The sequence below is a fragment of the Gymnoscopelus microlampas genome (genome assembly GCF_963454915.1).
Source record: "Gymnoscopelus microlampas genome assembly, chromosome: 2".
Classification (NCBI taxonomy): Eukaryota; Metazoa; Chordata; class Actinopteri; order Myctophiformes; family Myctophidae; genus Gymnoscopelus; species Gymnoscopelus microlampas.
The window spans coordinates 47033770-47052110 of NC_139939.1; the positions used below are offsets into that span (position 1 = coordinate 47033770).

The following is an 18341-nucleotide window of genomic DNA, read 5'->3' on the forward strand; positions in this document are numbered from 1 at the left end:
TCACTCAGAACATTTGCAATCTTTACAGAGACCATCAATAGCTTCAACAACCTGGCCGAAGACCTCTTCCATTGGGGGCTCGGAGTGGATCTTTCTGACAATGCCGCGACTCTCGTAGAAGGTAATGACCGGCTCAGTGGCTTTGTAGTAAAGATCCAGGCGCGTCTTGATGGTCACCTCGTTGTCGTCAACGCGCCCGCTGGTCTCACCGCGCTTCAGCAACCTCTGGAGCATGGTCTCGGGTTTGGTGTCGATGTACAGCAGTAGGCAGGGTTTGCCGATCCTTTTCTCAAACTCCTCGCACTGCTTCACGTCACGAGGGTAGCCGTCGACGAGAAAGCACTTGACATTGGCAGCCTTGGCGATCATGGCCTCCCTGATCATGTCCAGGACCGTGTCTGAAGGCAGGAGCTCTCCCTTCTCCATGATGGCCTGGAGCTGCTGGCCTCTCTCAGAGCCACTGGACACCTCGGCACGCAGGAGATCCCCCGAGGACAGGTGGGTGTAGCCATACTTCTCCTTAATCATCTTACACTGGGTGCCCTTTCCAGAGCCGGGTCCACCTACAACGAAGATGATTTTGACGCCCTTGATTTCTTCTGCCATTTTGATGATCTCTCTCAGTTGGAGGTTTTCCTTTCAATCGACCAAATCAGATTCAATCAGACGCTCTAGCACTTCAGGCCTGGAATGTGGAATTTTGAACTGTCTGAGAAGCTGCTACAGCCAAGGTATATTTTTCAATAAGTAGGTACATTGTGATGTCATTGTGTGATGACATCATTATGTAATGATGTGTCATGTTGAATCAGAATATGAGGTTACGCAGATTGAAACAAGACAGGGTCAAATAACTGCACAGCGCCAATGAGGATCTCGGACTTCATGTGGCCAGTCTATGATGTCAACCATCTTTTGTTTTTGTTTTTTTTATGTTTGAGAGATCTATATTTTTATTCACATGGGGAAATCAAACAAATAAGAACATCCAGTGGCCTCCAAATCCAAGCTACAATAAATGAAAGTCTGAATGGACATTGGGACACATTATTTCTCTGTGACAGCAGCTTGTTTCTTGGGTTTCAATTTAAAGAGGAGACCAATGGCTAGAAGACCGGCATATGTGGCCAATACACAATTCCTCCTCCCTACGATTGTCCATGCATTGAAGTGCTTGGCAATCCCAGTAAACTGGTGCTGTCCGGCGTCGTGTCCTCCCATTATGAACGATTAGTAGTTCTTCAAACAGACGACCTTTGAGAATGTGAACAGAACGTCAAGTAAGCGCCTTTCAGTCCAAACAGTGACGTCATCCATCTATGACGTATCTATGACATAATGATTCCATATTTGGGCAAGGGTTCAGCCCGAGCTGACTGCCATTCACTTCTATCTTAAATGTAATTAAAGTTAATTATATAAAACATATTATGAAAAAACTTCCTGTACTTCCACGACAAGTGCTCTATCAAAGGATAAGAAGAGGTTTGCACACTGTAGCTCCCTTAAATGACTTTATTTCGGCAGCCAACTGAGTGACGTTTGGAGCAGAAAGCTTTTCTTCAGACTGAAATTCACTGAATCATCCTTGCTCTATCCCAGTCTGTCCCTCTGCCCTCTACTGTTACCAGAACCAGCCCCACTCACATTCCAGTCCTTATCAGTAATAATAGGCCTCATCTGTGCACTCTGCCCAGCACATACGGTAAACAACATTAACTTTACTCAGACCTACTATTCATAGTCAATCAGCTTCACTTCACTTTACATCACATCACCTCTTCTGTTTTAATGTGTCTTTTTAAATGACAGATCTCTTTCTAACAAGTCTTTTATTTGTCAGGAATTTATCGTATCAAACTAGATCCTTTTTTTCGGATCACTGACTCATGGCTCAGTTCTGATGACATGGTCTCCATGAAGCCTGCCCCCCTTTTGCTTGATTTCATCAGCCTAGAGTCTAGGCCCTAGACTGACAGAGCGCGGTGGTAGTCTTGCCGCAATTCGTAGAAATTAATGTTCTTCAAACTTTCTCTGTAGCGTCTCCACCTGTGACATTCTTAGTAACTTAAAAGGAAGCTACAGTAATGTAATTTCTCTTCTCTGACCATAAAGCTGTAAAGCTTTTCAAACCCTGCTCCCTTGTCTTGCCCCATACATCCTCTCCTCCTCATGCTTTTAATTCAAACCCTGCTCCCTTGTCTTGCCCCCTATCCTCTTCTACTCATGCTTTTAATTCAAACTGCTCATAATTTCCGTCAGGTCTTCTTAAGCTGCTCCTTCCAACATCTCCTTTCAGTGCAAGCAGGCAGGCTCTATTAGCTCAATGGTAAAAAATTCAGCACGTGCGCAGAAAACCGGGTTCAAATCCAGGGTAGAAGAGGAAAGTTACATAGTGCAGCTTTAAGTAATTTACAAATACATTGTACTTTAAGTATAATCTGCTTTGTTCCCCAAACTTCTGAAACTAATTCCAGCACATTGAGTTTAAAGAGAATGATTTACTCCTACAGAAATGATTTGCTCTATAACCAGGAAACAACATACTCTTTGATAAAATAGTATTTTATTACCACATGAGAATATAACTGGTGCAATAAAAAAAAAGAAAGAAAAACATCAATTTGTAAACATAATCATGGTTTACATAACAGTTTGTAGTTTGCTTCAATGCACATAAGGAAGCCATTTAGTTTATTTGCATCTTTACACTTTAGTGTTTGGTTTAATTAAAGACCAGTTGTTCCATAAATAGAGAATGTACCCAGATTACTGGTTACTGTTTACCCCAGTACTTTGAAAAGGCCTTGATCTGTGATCGAAAGGCATTTGATTTGTCAAAGCCAAGAATACCTTCAGTGACTAAAGCACAAAACACCACATGAGGCAGACGCACAAAGACCAACATCAACTTACATCACCTTTAACCCCTTAAACCCCATATGGTAGACCAGCAGTGGTGGAAAAAGTACTAAAATGTTTTACTTAAGTAAAAGTATCAATACTGCAATGTAGATATACTCTGTTACAAGTAGAAGTCCGGTATTCAAAATTGACTTGAGTAAAAGTACAAAAGTATTGGTATCAAAATGTACTTATAGTACAAAAGTAAAAGTACTCATTACGCAGAATGTCCCATTTCACAAGTTTTCAAATGCACAGTATAAAGTATATAAAATTCTTTTGAAAATAGCAGAGCTTGTAGATCGGCTAAATGGCCGTATGTTTTGTAATAATCAAAATCTACAAAGTAACTTATAACTAAAGTTTTCAAATAATTGTAGTGGAGTAATAATATTTGCCTCTGAGGTGTAGTGGAATAGAAATAAAAGTACAGAAAATTTGAAATACTCAAGGAAAGTAAAAATGCCTCAAAATTGTACTTAAGTACAGTACTTGAGTAAATGTGCTTACAGTAGTTACTTTACACCACTGTTGACCAGAGGGCTCTATACTATTGTCTTTTCAGTTTTATGTTATTGTGGGGAACAATAAACCACAATAACGATGCTGGGGTTTAAGTGGTTAATGTCAGGTTACAACATTTGTAAGCCAGTGGTTCTCAAAGTGGGGTCTGGGGACCCCCAGGGGTCCTTGAAGGGATTCAAGGGGGTCCTCAGCCAAATTAGTTAATATATGTGGTGTATTATAAACCCATGAGGGTTGGGCACTTTGTGTGGAGGACACGAAAATACAATTATCTATCTATCTATCTATCTATCTATCTATCTATCTATCTATCTATACCGTCACAATCTAACCACATTAACCCATTTTTTTTAAGTTTGGAAAATCTTGAAACAATTTGGAATAATTTTCCCTGACACAGCATATCCCCACAACATATTTTCTTGAAACTGTTTGAGAACCACATGTTTTCAGCCATAAAGACATAGTAACCCGTCTCCCATTCATATCCCCGATGTCATCAGTATGCCCATATATGGGCATGCCCATATCATATCGGTTGGATCGGCTGTTTTGGACAACAGGGTCTCCATATATGCCTATATATGGTGGTATAGGTTGGGTCGGCAGTTCTGGACAACCGCCAATCCGACCACGGCACTCCCTCGGGTCGCATTTAGAGCAGGATGAATACGTGATCATTGTTTGTTCTTGTGTGATGTCACCAGGTCAGTCAATGGAAAAAGAAAGAAAATTGCGGAAACATAGCCAATCTACAAGCTCACAACGCATTGTATCAGGATGCATTACAAGCTTGTAGATATGTTTTTTCGCTGTTGCTATTTTCAAATGCAATCTTTGACAATGACATGCCCAAAGTAGGGATGCAGGTTGAAAGTCGTCAAAGTGGCACAATAAACGTATGAGTTTGAATTTGAATTGAGTAAAAAAATATACATATATTCTTATTTATTTATTTTCCCTCCAATTTCCCAATTGCCCCGCCCCCCCTCCCACTTTGAAAACCACTGCCCTGTGCAGCTGAAGGTCAACAACACTGATGGATAACGAACACGCTCACAAGTTTCAAGTGTTCTGCTTGCAGTGTGCCATGATTCTTAAGAAAATAATGTGTTCGTTGTTTAGAAATGGTTGTGTTGTCGAACAGGCAAACTCTCTAGTCCACTTTCGCTGTCCTTGTCCTGCTCGGCTCTTTGCAATTCCCCTCACTCTCTCTCTCTCTCTCTCTCTCTCTCTCTCTCTCTCTCTCTCCCTCTCTCTCTCACCTGCCCTATACTGTACTTCCTCCTTTACAACATTTTGGTATAGAAGGGCTATTATATTACAGTCTATAGAAATAGTCGGCACTCACAAGGTGAATTGTCTTTGATTTTTTTTATTTACAGCTGCATCAGTCATCATGACGGCTACTCAGGCCTTCATCAGCGCTTGAAGTAGCCTTTTGTCATGGCTGCTGGTAAAAAATGTCAAAGAAAATTCACCTTGTGAGTGCCGACTGTTTCTATAGACTATGTTCACTGAGAGTCTGCACCCGTCTGTCCTTCTCTTAATCTATAGGGTATAGCAGTGGCGGCCATTTTGTGGTGCCACAGAAAGAAACCCCATTCCCTTTCCCCCATAGAGATTTCCGAAAATATTTATATAAATTATTGTAAGCATGGAACCAAGCTAATCCAGGCTCCTGGTGAATCATGACCATAAAACATTTGATTCCGTGCAAACAAAAAAATGATATTTAATGATATTACGTACTATATTTAATAAATACCCTTTTTGTTTTTACACAGAATCAAATGTTTTATGGTCATGATTCACCAGGAGCCCGGATGGCTTGGTTCCAGGCTTAAAATAATTTATATAAATATTTTCGGAAATCTCTATGGGGGAAATGAATGGGGTTTCTATTCGTGGCATCACAAAATGGCCGCCACTGCTGTGCCCTATTGACAGTAGAGCACGCTCGGCTCGGGACTTCTGTGCCCTAGTATTTGGATCTATTATATCACAGGTCATGGTTGCCAAGGTTTCTTGTCTCGTCCCCGCTGCTCTGGGATGTGTCTGAAGCGACATTTATCGCCGTACAAACAGCCGGTGGTTCTCCAGAAGAAACATTCGTCTCCATTGATAGGTAAGCTCCGCCTGGATGGATGGGGGGGAGAAGAGAGGAGTTACTTCAGACCTCAAACTGACGCCAAACGAACAGCCTGTCTGCGTCAGCTTGACGTTTGAGTTTGCGTCACAGCTTAAGGTCAGGGATCATCATACACATCAGACAAATGTGACCGTGGCTAGACTTGGCCTTGTCTGTGTGTTTCTGGTAATATTCTGGTAATCATTTTTATGTCCATGGCAAAGATTATACCTAAACCTAACCTTAACCCTAACCCTAACCTCAGCAAAACTATGCCTAAACCTAACCTTAACTCTAACCCTAACCTCAGCAAAACTATGCCTAAACCTAACCTTAACCCTAACCCTAACCTCAGTAAAACTATGCCTAAACCTAACCGTAACCCTAACCTCAGTAAAACTATGCCTGCCAGGAAGCCAATCAGACACAGGTAAGGCGGGTCTATCCTATAACGTTGGTGGAATCCATAATAACGCCTCAGGCTGCACAAAGCTAGTAGTACATACCCTGTAGCGGCTGAGCCGGTGTTAAGGCTGGTTCTCTGTTGGAGCCAGCGGTCAGGGTACCTGATCACCAGCCTGCTGCCCTCCAGCTCCACGCCCTGGACAGGAGGACACACAACAATCACACTGTCAGTCACTTGTGTTGTTGACCTGTGTGTGACTGAACCAGGCGTAACGTTCCCTGATACAGTGTGGTTATATTATTAACATGTTGTCATCTAATGTAAACAACCACACTATGTTGTAATTTGTATGCCAGCCCCCCCACAGTAAGATAAGAACTTTATTGAATTCAGTCGCCAAAGACAGCACAGCAGTTAAGATGCAGATTACGGGGCAAGAAAAAAGTACAGTAGATACAGTATGATAGAAAGACATCACAATTCAAAGCAGTGCGATCAATAATTGTCAAAACAAAATACAATATACAACATACAATATACAGTATACAACACTATAGCAGTGCTTGCATAGAGCAAGACGAAGAAAAATACAAGAGAACCCACAGTATGCGTGTCTAATAGTGTCCATACCGTACTGAACGGTTGTTTACTGAGCAATTAGTCTATTGAACGAGTTGAGCGACCATCGTGTGCCTCGTTATCAGGGGAGCCCGGGCGATTTGTGAAGTGCGGGGGCCAGTAGAGACTGAGAGAGGGGGGATTACATCAAGACAAGGTCCCAGATGTAAATGACCCAGCTGTACCTAATTTACTGTTCTTAAGTCACTTGGCTGAGGTTAAAAGGGGTTTAAGACCCAAATCTACTTGTGTCTAGAAAAAAGAGAGGAAGGAGCCCGTCTGCTTGGCTAGTGTAAAAAGTACAACTGGGTGACAGAATTGATGCAAAAAAAAGGGATGAGACCAAGGCACTCTTGTGGAAAAGTTAAAAAGCCTTTAACAGTTAGGCTAATGCATAGCAAGGACAAAAAATGCACTACGCATTGCGACAACACAGATACTTGTATCTACCTTAGCCCGAATAGCACTTGCCCTAGCCTTGACGACCTTGCAGGCTTATGCAAAGGCTAAAATGTCATTTAGTTTGCATGTTATGTATGCCAGGTCATTGCGCACGCGCACGCACACGCACACGCACACGCACACGCACACGCACACGCACACACACACACACACACACACACACGTGCTTGCAATGACATAACGTTACATTCTCACAGGACACAATATTATCTTACCATGCTGCTTCATTTGAACTTTATTTGTGCCTTGCTTTCAAAAACTTCTGTGATATAAATCTAACTAATTAACAACTTCGGTGAGTTAAGATTGAAGCAAAGATTACAGCACCAGCCATACTTTAAATAATTTATGATCTGCGATACACAGCATGTGCACGTCACAGACTTCACAGACTTGCTCAACAGCTCCAACCACCTCCAATCTCCCGTATATGAACTTGGGAGGTATGCATTCCTATGCATTAGATGAGATTAACTCTATAGGTGAATTTCATTCAGTTTTTATACTTTTTATCAGGTTACGCTTGTTTTTTATGACGTGTTTTTTTTGCACCATTTATTTATTATTTTATGAATATATTTTTGAGAAACATAATCTCGCTTTTTTTTTCTCTGAATCTGCTTGCAGATGGAAAACAAATGACAAATAAAGCAATCTTGAAGTGCATGCATCAGAGCAGGAAAGCCATCTTGTGCCTTGTTGACAAGGCATAAGATGCTCTTCTACGGCAGGAACAGGATGTGAAACCGTTTGTGGTTTAGAGAAGTGACTGAACTATAGACTCTAGAAGAGCGTGACAGACAGTAATGCACACACCGATGCTGTTGTTGGGTCAAAGGTTCATCTGACAAAAACATAAGGTCATGCAGACAAGTCAACAGACAGATCACAAGATCATCAGACACAGTACAGTACAGAACTCCTTTTCGTTTCTCTGTCGTAGTCATATGTCATTGGTACTGAACGTGTGTGTCACAGTGTTGATTTTGACAGCAAATATTGATTTTGTTTTAGTCATAGTCTTTTGAATAAAATTCCATTTAGTTTTAGATTGTAGATTGGCTATTTTCAGAGCGCAACACCCGAGCGCAACCAAACATAAAATTACTTAATTGCCTTTTAGTTCTACTGGATCTCTTCTCTAGTCCCTCACTAATTTTAGTCTAGTTTTTATTTGTTGACGAAATTGTCATTATATTTAGTCTTAATTTTAGTCATCATAGCTTAGTTTGTATTTAGTTTTTATTTAGTTTTCGTCAGTGAAAAAAAGTAGTCGACGAACATTTTTCGTCATAGTTTTAGTCGACGAAATCAACACTAGTGTGTGTGTCAGAGAGATCAATGCTTGGCAGCAAAGGCTACTATATAGTAGCCTGCCAACATGATATCAAAGCATAGTTATAACAACATGACAGAACAAAAATGACTCACAGACATTTCAGCCAGGCATGACATGTTTGAGTGCAGCCTGTTAGATAAACATATTGATTGGACACATAGACTGAGACTTCAGATCGCATTGTGTGCTGCAAACATCCGCGTTTGTTACCATGTGATGCTAATAGACACGGTCAGCTGTTCTGTTGTTGACTTTAAAGGTAAACTGTGTAACTTTTTGCCTATTTCATGTATAGATATTTAAAACTCTTTAAGCCATCATTTCCCTCTATCAGCCACTATATATCATTCATGTGCAGGGACACCTCTGTCTGTGGGGGGAACTAACATTATGTGTTCGTTAGTGCTCTCTCTTATCAATGAATGCATCAAAGACAGGTGTGTACCTCCCCACGAGTTGCATAGTCGAGCTTCAAGTACGTTTGTCTACAGCTATATGTAAAGCACGTTGTAACTTTGAGTGATTAATAAATATAAAGTGTATTTGTAATAACCAGACACCCGGTCCCTCACCTGTAACCTCTCCAAGGCCGTGGCAGCCATGTTGGCATTCTTGAAGTTGACAAAGGCGCAGAAGCGCTCATGTAGAACCCTGATGCTTTCTATCTCTCCGTACCTGTAAGTAAGCATGGAAACAAAGACGTCCTCAAAGTAAAGCCATGATGTAGGGATGTGCAGGTGTAGCAGTAGTGGCTCAGAGCCTCTGCCTGATGACCAAAAGCCTAATACCTCCCCCGCCCCAAGGGGGAATCCCCTTTCGGCTAGTGGTTAAGATGTTGGCTTTCCACACGGGAGATGCAGGTTTGAATCCCAGACATAACACATGATTGATTTAAACCATAGCGGTTTTCTAATCTCTCGAGCCAGATTCTGCTGACAGCAGAATTGATCTGTTTTCAATATTACGTAAATATACCTGTAGGTCAAATATAACTATATATACTCTGTCGGGTGGAAACCTCATATGTTACAGTAGTTTTCAGGATTCAAATTAGAAAAGTCATCAAATTGGCAGATCAAGATGCTCAAAACGCGCCGCTTCACGCCAGTGTTTCGAGCCTGTGGATCTGCTCATTTTGATCATTTTGTGTGACACTTTAGTATGATCAAGTAGGGCAGGGGTCTTCAACAGGGGGTCCGGGACCCCTAGGGGGTCCTCAGAGTTACTACAGGGGGTCCGCCAAATCTTTGTGTGATAGGATTTTTTATTTTACCGTAACCACTTGAACCCTAGCATCCCTTTTCTGAGGAGAACTTTAGCCAAAAATAGCCGATCTACAAGCTCACTGAGCTTGTAGATCGGCTATTTTTGGCAAAGAGGCATAGGTGTAGAGGGAAAAAAGAGTAGACCACCTAAACATTTTTTTTTAATCTGAAACACAATTGTATATAGAGGGGGTCCCTGCTTCATCTCTCTCTCAGCTAGGGGGTCCTTGGCCTGAAAAGGTTGAAGACCCCTGAAGTAGGGCATTCCTTTATGAAAAAAATCTCAAAAAGTTAAAATATGGAGATAAGAGCAACGGTAATCATTACATTACAGTCATTTAGCTTTTATCCAAAGCGACTTACAATAAGTGCATTCAACATAGGTAGGGAACGAAACTACTAATCACCAGAAGTCTTATAAAAAATATATCAATATATCAGCTACCTACTTTCTTAAACAGATGTGACAAGTAGGAAAATCAAATGAGCAAGAGCTAAAACAAATAAGTGTATCCCGTCACTGTGGACACGTCACACAGCCTTACGTTTTGAAGAGGTCCCGTATGTCTTTCTCTGTGATGTCCACAGTGACGTTCCCCACCCACAGGGACGGACAGGGACTCCTGGGCAGGAGAATAGAGGGACGAGAGAGAGAGAGAGTGAAAGGTAGGATGAGGATGAAACAGTCAAGTCAATTTTATTTATAAAGCACATTTAAAAGCAACCACGGTTGACCAAAGTGCTGCACAACGTGTGGCAAGAAAATATACAAGAAAAAACAACAAATGAAGAATCGTAATAAATATTACGTGTTGTGTCGTGTGACGCTGTAGTATGATCAAGTAGGGCATTAATTTACAAAAAGTCAACAACGTTATCCAACGTACCCATTCAGGTCCGTTCCACACGTGTGTTCTACTGTTTGAGAAAAAGAAAAGAGAAAATAGGAATTAACTCAGAGGTATGTTACCCATACCATATAATCAGCGGTAAAAAACATGTCAACAATCCTGAAATACTTCAACTAAATACATCCAGCTGTTCAGTAGGAGACTCAATAGAGTATCATTAGGAGACTATTAATAGCTCACAACACGCTGCAATGCGACACGTTGTGAGCTTGTATAGCTGCTTTTTTATACATTTAAGACATTTTAAACTTGTGAAACGGGACATTCTGCATAAAGAGTACTTTTACTTTTGGTACTTTAAGTATATTTTGATGCCAATACTTTTGTACTTTTACTCAAGTCAATTTTGAGTGTTTCTACATTGCAGTATTGATACTTTTACTTAAGTAAAAAAAAAAAATATTTTTTTCCACCACATCAGCAGTTTTTAAAGAGTTTTTTTTAAAGATACGTTTTTAAAGATAAGCAGTATATTAAACGTTTTTTAAAGATAAGCAGTATTTTGGTCTGCAGTTACCTTTGAGGTCACAGGAACCCAGGGCAGCCTGGACTGTAGTAAACTTCTCTAGCAGCAGAACGCCTTGGACCTCGTCAAAACCCAAGTCCTATAAGGGGGGGGAATCCATAGATCGATACAGAGAAATCAAGTGATAGACAGACAAAGCGATAGATTGATCCCGTCTGTCTGTCTGTCTGTCTGTCTATTTATCTAGGTATTCGTCATCATGGATAGATAGATTATTATATCGTCTCTTGTCGGGTGGAAAGGAAACCTCATATGTCCAAAACTGTTACTTTTCAGAATGCAAATTCAAAAGCATCAAAAGTAGCAGATCTGCAAGCTCGTGCTCGTGCTACTTTTGATGCTTTTTTGTGACGCTGTAGTATGATCAAAGTAGGGTGTTGATTCGCGTAAAAAACACAAAAAGTTAAAATACGGAGATAAGAGGTTTATGCCCCGACAGCAACGATATCTGTCACATCAACATCCATCAGACTGACTGACTGACTGATTGATTGATTGACTGATTGATTGATTGATTGATTGATACCATGAGCTGTAAGACGCGACAGTTGAAGAGTTCGTTGGTGGCCTCCTCACAGCCCTCATCCAGCTGTAACACCTGCTCCATGGCCTTCTCTGCATCACTGTAACGCTAACAACACACGCACACACGCACACACGCACACACACACACACACACACACAGACAGACACACGCGCACACACACACAATAAAAATAGAGAAATTAACCACCATTTATACATGTTTTTGATACGTTCTCTGTCTTAATGGATTAAACATGTTTTTTTCGGATGCCGCTCACCTTCAGCCCCATGAGAGCACTTCCCTTGCGGAAGTATCCTTTCGGCCAATCTTTAGCCAGCCTGATGGACTTGATGGCGTCCGTTAGGGCTGCAGAATACAGCTCCAGACACCAGTAGCAGTAAGACCTGTTCCCATAGAATCTGTGTGTGAGAGAGAGAGAGAGACAGACAGGGAGACAGAGAGAGAGACAATGAATGACTTAAATCAGGGGTCTTCAACAGGATGTCCGGGACCCCTAGGGGGTCCTCAAAGTTACTGCCGGGGGTAAGGCAGTAACGTGTGGTTCCGCCGTGTGGTGGGCAACATTAGCCGAAAATAGCCGATCTACAAGCTCACAACGCCTCGTGCTGCGAGGCGTTGTGAGCTTGTAGATCGGCTATTTTCGTAGAGTCGGTGTAGAGGGAACTACTTGTTGTAACATCCTTGTAGATCAGCTCACCTGTGGTCTTGGGGGTCGCAATGAATGGCTGCTGTAAACATGTCCACAGCCTGGCTGTACAGGCCCTGCTTGAACATCTGGATGCCCTCCTCTGGCACACACACACACACACACACACACACACACACACACACACACACACACACACACACACACACACACACACACACACACACACACACACACACACACACACACACACACACACACACACACACACACACACACACGACGCACACACAGTTCAAGTTATTGAACACCCAATACTGTGGAATTCTGCTGACTCTGTAAAGCCGAGTTTAGACCCAAAAATGTGCGACTAGACGAAACAGTTTTAAGCCTGAGCTGTTTGTTACTTCAACCTCGTACGATGGTGTTGCGCGCCGAAAATAGCTGATCTACAATATAGTTACGCCGTTTTGTGGAGTGGCGCGCAACACCGGTGTACGGCAGGGCATAAATTAAGCTTTTAAGCAGTGGTTCTCAAAGGATGTCAAGGACCCCTAAATTAATGTGTATTTGGCTGCAGACCCCCCATCTGAAAAGGTTTTGTGCCAGAGACCCACAGAAGAGAAGATTTGTGTAAAAAAAATGAAATAACGATTATTCAAAAATGTTCAAACATTTTTGAGATTTTTCCAAATTTGTTCAAAAATAGCAGATGCGTCACTTTGTGCTGCGCTGTGATCTTGTAGATCTGCTATTTTTGCCAACATATAAATGGATAAAGTGGTTAAAAGGATGCTGTATTAACACATTTTGCCCCCCCCCCCCCCCCCCCCCCCGCCAAGGACCCCTGGGGGTCCCCGTTTACAAAAACAAAAACGATAACGACATAGGATAAGTGCCTAGTTTGTTGGATTGGTCAAAACGTCAGGAATCAAAGTGTGTTTTGGAAGGATCAAGAGTCAGATGTGAATGGTTTGTTTTAGCTTTTTTCCACCCCTCCCACCAGTGCAGTTGTAAACAGAACAGCAACGTGACGGAGGTGTAGACTGTTGCTGAGACTCCTGAGAAGGAGAGATTAATTGACATTTGGTCATGTTATCTTTATCAAATATGGACCCCAAGCCCATTCCCAGTAGGAAAAAGAGCGGTGGAGCTGAAAGGACAAGAAAAAAGTCCTGAGTGTGTCTGTCATGTCATGTGTAGGAGGTGTTTCAAAATGACTGATATTCAAAGCCCCCTGTCAGTCAAATATGCTGCTGCTGTCGCAAGTAAGTTGCACAACACTGATTCTTCTCAACACATGGGGTTCTCAGGAATACTTTAGACCAGCTATGATTAACAGTTAATCATTTTTCATCTCTCAGGTCCTTGGCCTAATCAATACATTATGCACTGCAGCTGTGGGTCCTTAAAATTAAAGTTGAGAATCACAGACCTAGATGCCACAACAAACAAGTCCACAGTTGGACTTAACTGGTATGATATTGAGTTATTTGTATATTCCGAGGGATTATGTTACTATGAGCATTGTATTCTCACCCGCCTGTAACAAGCTGTAAACATTTAGTTCATAACATGACACAAGTTGGTAGGCTATTCTATATGGCTGAATGTTTAGCTATAAACATTCAGCCTTGGCATTAGGCTACTTGTTACTGGCAAAGCTTATTCCATTTAGTGCTAGAAGATGTGGTTTGTTGTGGTAGTATGTCTCTCATCACAAACATTAAACCTACATCTCTTATAGTTGAGTGAGTTGACTTTTTGTCAACATTTAATGTTACTGAAATAACATCACACACAAGTTGAAAGTTGCTTGTGACATACTACTGTATATGTTTACTATTCTTACTCTTATTCTCCTCTTGTTGAATATTGGTATTGGCATATTATATGGACTATTGGTAAGCTAATTTGATGACAAAAGACAATCATGCTTTCATAATACCATAGCATTATTTTAGGAGTCCTGTTGTGACTGTTGTATTGAGGGAAACATTTTGTTGGGAATATTTGATGGTATGTTGTATGTAGGGAATGGAAAAGCACTGGACTGGATATAGAACACTTTTGTGTGACTGTTGGTATATATGGAATAATGCTTTTCGGTGATTACTTAGCCCAGGTGGAAAGGAATAATGATATAACAGTTGAATTCATATAGATTGTTCCTGTGACATACTGTACAGTAGAAGTGAGTGTTGTAGTGACTACTACTATAGGCCTACAGTGTGTGGTATATGTATTTTTTAATACATGCTAATATATACTCAGACAAAATGTACTATTGTTATGGCCTGAACTGAAGCACTGTCAGGCTGTCACGTGTGTGCACGTGCAAGGCATGTGTGTGAGTGCGGACTGTCCGGGTGATACGTTCATGTGTGTTCATGTAGTATGTGGGTACGGTGGCCTGGAAGGGTGTATGACTCCCGGTCTGAATTTTTGTCCCAAGCTAGTGAGGATGAATCATATGAAGACAAGGTTGAAAATGTCTGAAATGGTCCATTAAAGGGATAGTTCACCCCCAAAATTACTTTTTTTCTATCGATTACTGGCCCCATGGAGACTTGAATTAATGGATATGTTTTAGTTTTCGTCGCATTCCTGAGCCAATAATTTGATGACCGGCTGCGGTTCCGTATGGAGACACAAAGAGTCTCCTTTGTGTCTCCATACGGAACCGCTGACGGTTCCAGAGTAATCGATAGAAAAAAAGGTAATTTTTTGGGTGAACTATCCCTTTAAGAACAAATTGACAGCTGTGTGAATTTTCTTTAAGACTCACCTGTTAGTGCTACTCCTCTCTTCTTCAATGGATCCTTACTACTCTCCACCTGTGATCACAGTACAGTGGTAAATGTGACACTAAAGGTCTTTTTTGCATGTAGTACATCCCACATAATTTCCTGTGATGATGATGGCCCAAGCTGAAGGTCAAACAACATCTGGTGGCATTAGAATTTCATGTATCATACATTCGTACAGGTACAGTACAACATTAATTGGTTCAGAACCCTAAAAGTTGGTTTGGACCTGGAACAAACAAATCGATATTAACAATGTCAAAAGTAACCCAAAAAAAATAACTGGTAAACTGTAGGCTAACTGCATGACGTCCCCCTGTGAAATGGACACTTCAACCGGTCATATATATTTTTTTTCTTTAAAGATTTGTTTATTGACAGAGTACCCAACCGGTCATATTTGACACATTGCTGGCCAGGTCTGGGATTGAACCTGGGGCAACTGGGGACTCCTGCTCCCAGGTGGAGGGGGGGTCAAAAGGGCCTGAATGTCCCCCCACTATTGGGGGGACACTATTGCGATTGACTGGTCTATTTATTTATTTATTTTCCCTGACCGTTGCTGGTCTAGCACCCCACCGTTTCCTATTGTGTTGCACAGTAGTTGTCGTTGTGTATTGGCTGCATGCTTGCCTCTCGCCGCAATGACCGTTCTGTCACTGGCCACGTGCTGTTGCTCTCTCACCCATTTCGGATGCTGTCAATGCACTGAATGGGACATTATCACGTTCAATCATCTATTGATTGGTCTAAGTGGGTGAGATACTGACCTACCCACGTTTAATCAGACCATTGATTGGTGAGATACTGACCTACCGACGGGGCTCAGTTGGTGTTTTGTGTAAAGCAGTGGTTCTCAAACTTTTTCATGTCAAGGACCCCCAAATTGACACTTATTAGCCCGCGGACCCCCATTTGAAAAGATATGCCAGGGACCCCCATAAGAGAAGATTTTTTTACGGCTCTAGCAGTGATTCTCAACCATTTTAATTTCAAGGACCCCCAGTTTGACATGCATTAGGGCTACAGACCCCCATTTAATGGCATTTCTATCACTTGGACCGCAATTTATAATGTAAAGTCTATGTCAATTTAACTCTGAGAGTGTACAAATGGAACCAAATGGACCCGTTAGGGTCCATTTGGTTCCATTTGTACACTCTCAGAGTTACAGACCCACAAGGGTCCATTTTGGTGCCTAATCTATCATTTAGCTGGGGACCCCCTGGTACTCCCTCAAGGACCCCTGGGGGTCCCCGGACCCCACTTTGAGAACCAATGGTGTAAAGTATAGTTTTGGACCGCGTCGGAGGCTTGCCGTCTCAGCCGACTCAGCGCTGTCCGAGTTATGTGTCGATAGGGACAGAATCGTAAATCATGTTTCGGGGTGAGCGTTTGCCCCCGGGTAGGTCAGTACAGTATCTCACCAATCAATAGTCTGATTAAACGTGGGTAGGTCAGTATCTCACCTACGTGATACATGATAAACGTGATAATGTCCCATTCAGTGCATTGACAGCATCCGAAGCCGGTGCCTCTCTCACTCAACTCGATCAACTAGGTGTCAGACAACTACAAGCTAAGCAACACGTCGTTCTTCGTATGCTGGCTGTGGTTGTGAAAGCAGCCGATGCCCGCGGGGCTCGGGCTGCTAAAGTTAAGTGCTGCTATGATAGACTGACTGACCAGGGATCAGATGACTGCAGCGCAATAATATATGGGGGAACAAAGTTGTTCCCCCTTCAGTTAAAGTGAGAGCCGAGAGTGCACGCTCAAACTACACTCTGTGGAATCAAAGTGCACCGTGGCGTGTGTGATCATGGATTCCTTATTAATCGAGGTGAAAACATGCAATTTAATGTCATTGTCAATGTCTCTTATTGGAGGCTCCTACAGCATGGAGTATAGCTGACATCTCGCCGACTGTGTTAGAACAGCATTTTAGGTTTGGTCGGGTACATAAAATAATGGGTGCCGTCCCGGTGCGTCTTTCTTTTTTTTAATGTCGGTTCCACTCGGATCACGGAACCAATTTCAGGGGTCCATTAGGGGTTGGGTCTGTCATTTTGAACCTGTGAAGAGCTCTGTATGTGTATAATACATAATATAATATGTTCATTATTCATTCTGACTTCCTTATTACTACGTGATGTTTATTGAAATGCAATGTTTCATGTATTCTTCTAACTTTCACTATAGAGTTCAATGGGCTAATCTTGAATTTCTCCCCCCCCCCCCCGGGTGTGTGTGTGTGTGTGTGTGTGTGTGTGTGTGTGTGTATGTGCGTGTGTACCTGGCTGCTCCTAGCCTCGTTCTCCTTATTCTCTCGTGAGCTCTGTCCCTTTCTGTTCCGTCGGCTTTTGGGTTTGATGTGGCTGGCGGCGCCGGCCACAAACGCACTGTTCACGTCCCACTCTGGCTCCTGAAACACACAGGTGAAGAAGACATTCATTAAAGGAGCAGTTCACCCAAATAATTACTTATTTTCTATCAATTACACACCTCATGAAGCCTTGAATTCATAGAGATTTTTGTTTTTGTCACATTGCTCAACCAATAATTTGATGACCGGGTGGCTGCTCAGTAGGAGACTCAATAGAGTATCGGTAGGAGACTCTAGAAATAAAATTCCCATGAATTCGAGGCTTCGTGGGGTGTGTAATTGATAAAAAATATATTTTTTTTAAGGACCAACTAATTGAGCCAAAACATCAGCTTAGAGGGGGAATTTCAACCACAATTGGACCTCATTTTACTATCAACCTCCAACCTTAGGGATCATCTCTGACTGAAATCGAATCAAACGCTTAAGTTTAACTTTGACATTTTCATTGACAACTCTTTTAAAATAAATATGTGCAATGCATTGCATACATAAGTACATAGGTTCCACCATTATCAAAAGGATAACGCAATAAAGCTGACGGCTTATTTCCATTGCGGTCCTTGAGGATATATTGTGTAAACAATGTACTGATGCATGAATGCTTGAATTTTTGAACACGTGTGTGTGAGCAGGGGCTGCACATACAGTAGAACGTCTTGTACCTACAGTACCACCACGTCAGGGGAGAGAGAAGACAAGGAAAGAACAAGGGTATACTGTCGATTACTATTTTAATATGTACACCCAAAACATCATTATCATAGTGTTATTTTATAATCTAGCATGCTTCTGCAACTGTCTATATCTGTAATTGAAATATCTCTAGACTTTGCTGTCTTGTTATTTTTGGTTGTTGACTTCACTTGCT

At 41.8% G+C, this 18341-nt stretch overlaps 3 protein-coding genes across 3 annotated transcripts in view; all 3 read right to left on the reverse strand.

Moving 5' to 3' along the window:
- LOC311055476 (adenylate kinase isoenzyme 1-like) lies at nucleotides 1-606 on the reverse strand (the record flags this gene model as incomplete). The annotated part of the gene is made up of 1 exon (XM_084071669.1): nucleotides 1-606. The coding sequence occupies one exon, from the start codon at nucleotides 604-606 to the stop codon at nucleotides 1-3; it is 606 nt and encodes a 201-aa protein (XP_083927795.1).
- Nucleotides 607-1041: 435 nt separating this feature from the next.
- LOC311060759 (ATP synthase membrane subunit K, mitochondrial-like) lies at nucleotides 1042-1289 on the reverse strand. Its single transcript, XM_084079075.1, has one exon. The coding sequence runs from the start codon at nucleotides 1219-1221 to the stop codon at nucleotides 1048-1050; it is 174 nt and encodes a 57-aa protein (XP_083935201.1). The 5' UTR covers nucleotides 1222-1289; the 3' UTR covers nucleotides 1042-1047.
- A 1257-nt stretch (nucleotides 1290-2546) lies between these two features.
- Nucleotides 2547-18341, reverse strand: part of LOC311058321 (uncharacterized protein) — a 43362-nt gene continuing 27567 nt past the window's right edge. Inside the window, exons 6-16 of the mRNA XM_084075727.1 lie at nucleotides 17381-17509; nucleotides 15069-15117; nucleotides 12332-12422; nucleotides 11891-12032; nucleotides 11614-11718; nucleotides 11079-11166; nucleotides 10538-10568; nucleotides 10196-10273; nucleotides 8958-9060; nucleotides 6067-6161; nucleotides 2547-5568 (exon numbers count right to left, since the gene is read on the reverse strand). Coding sequence (XP_083931853.1) covers nucleotides 5439-5568; nucleotides 6067-6161; nucleotides 8958-9060; nucleotides 10196-10273; nucleotides 10538-10568; nucleotides 11079-11166; nucleotides 11614-11718; nucleotides 11891-12032; nucleotides 12332-12422; nucleotides 15069-15117; nucleotides 17381-17509 — 1041 coding nt within the window. The 3' untranslated portion in view covers nucleotides 2547-5438. The remainder of the gene's footprint in view (nucleotides 5569-6066; nucleotides 6162-8957; nucleotides 9061-10195; nucleotides 10274-10537; nucleotides 10569-11078; nucleotides 11167-11613; nucleotides 11719-11890; nucleotides 12033-12331; nucleotides 12423-15068; nucleotides 15118-17380; nucleotides 17510-18341) is intronic.

Excerpts from the sequence above, each read along its gene's own strand:
- LOC311060759 (XM_084079075.1), bottom strand. The coding sequence starts at position 1,221 with ATGGGAGGACACGACGCCGGACAGCACCAGTTTACTGGGATTGCCAAG.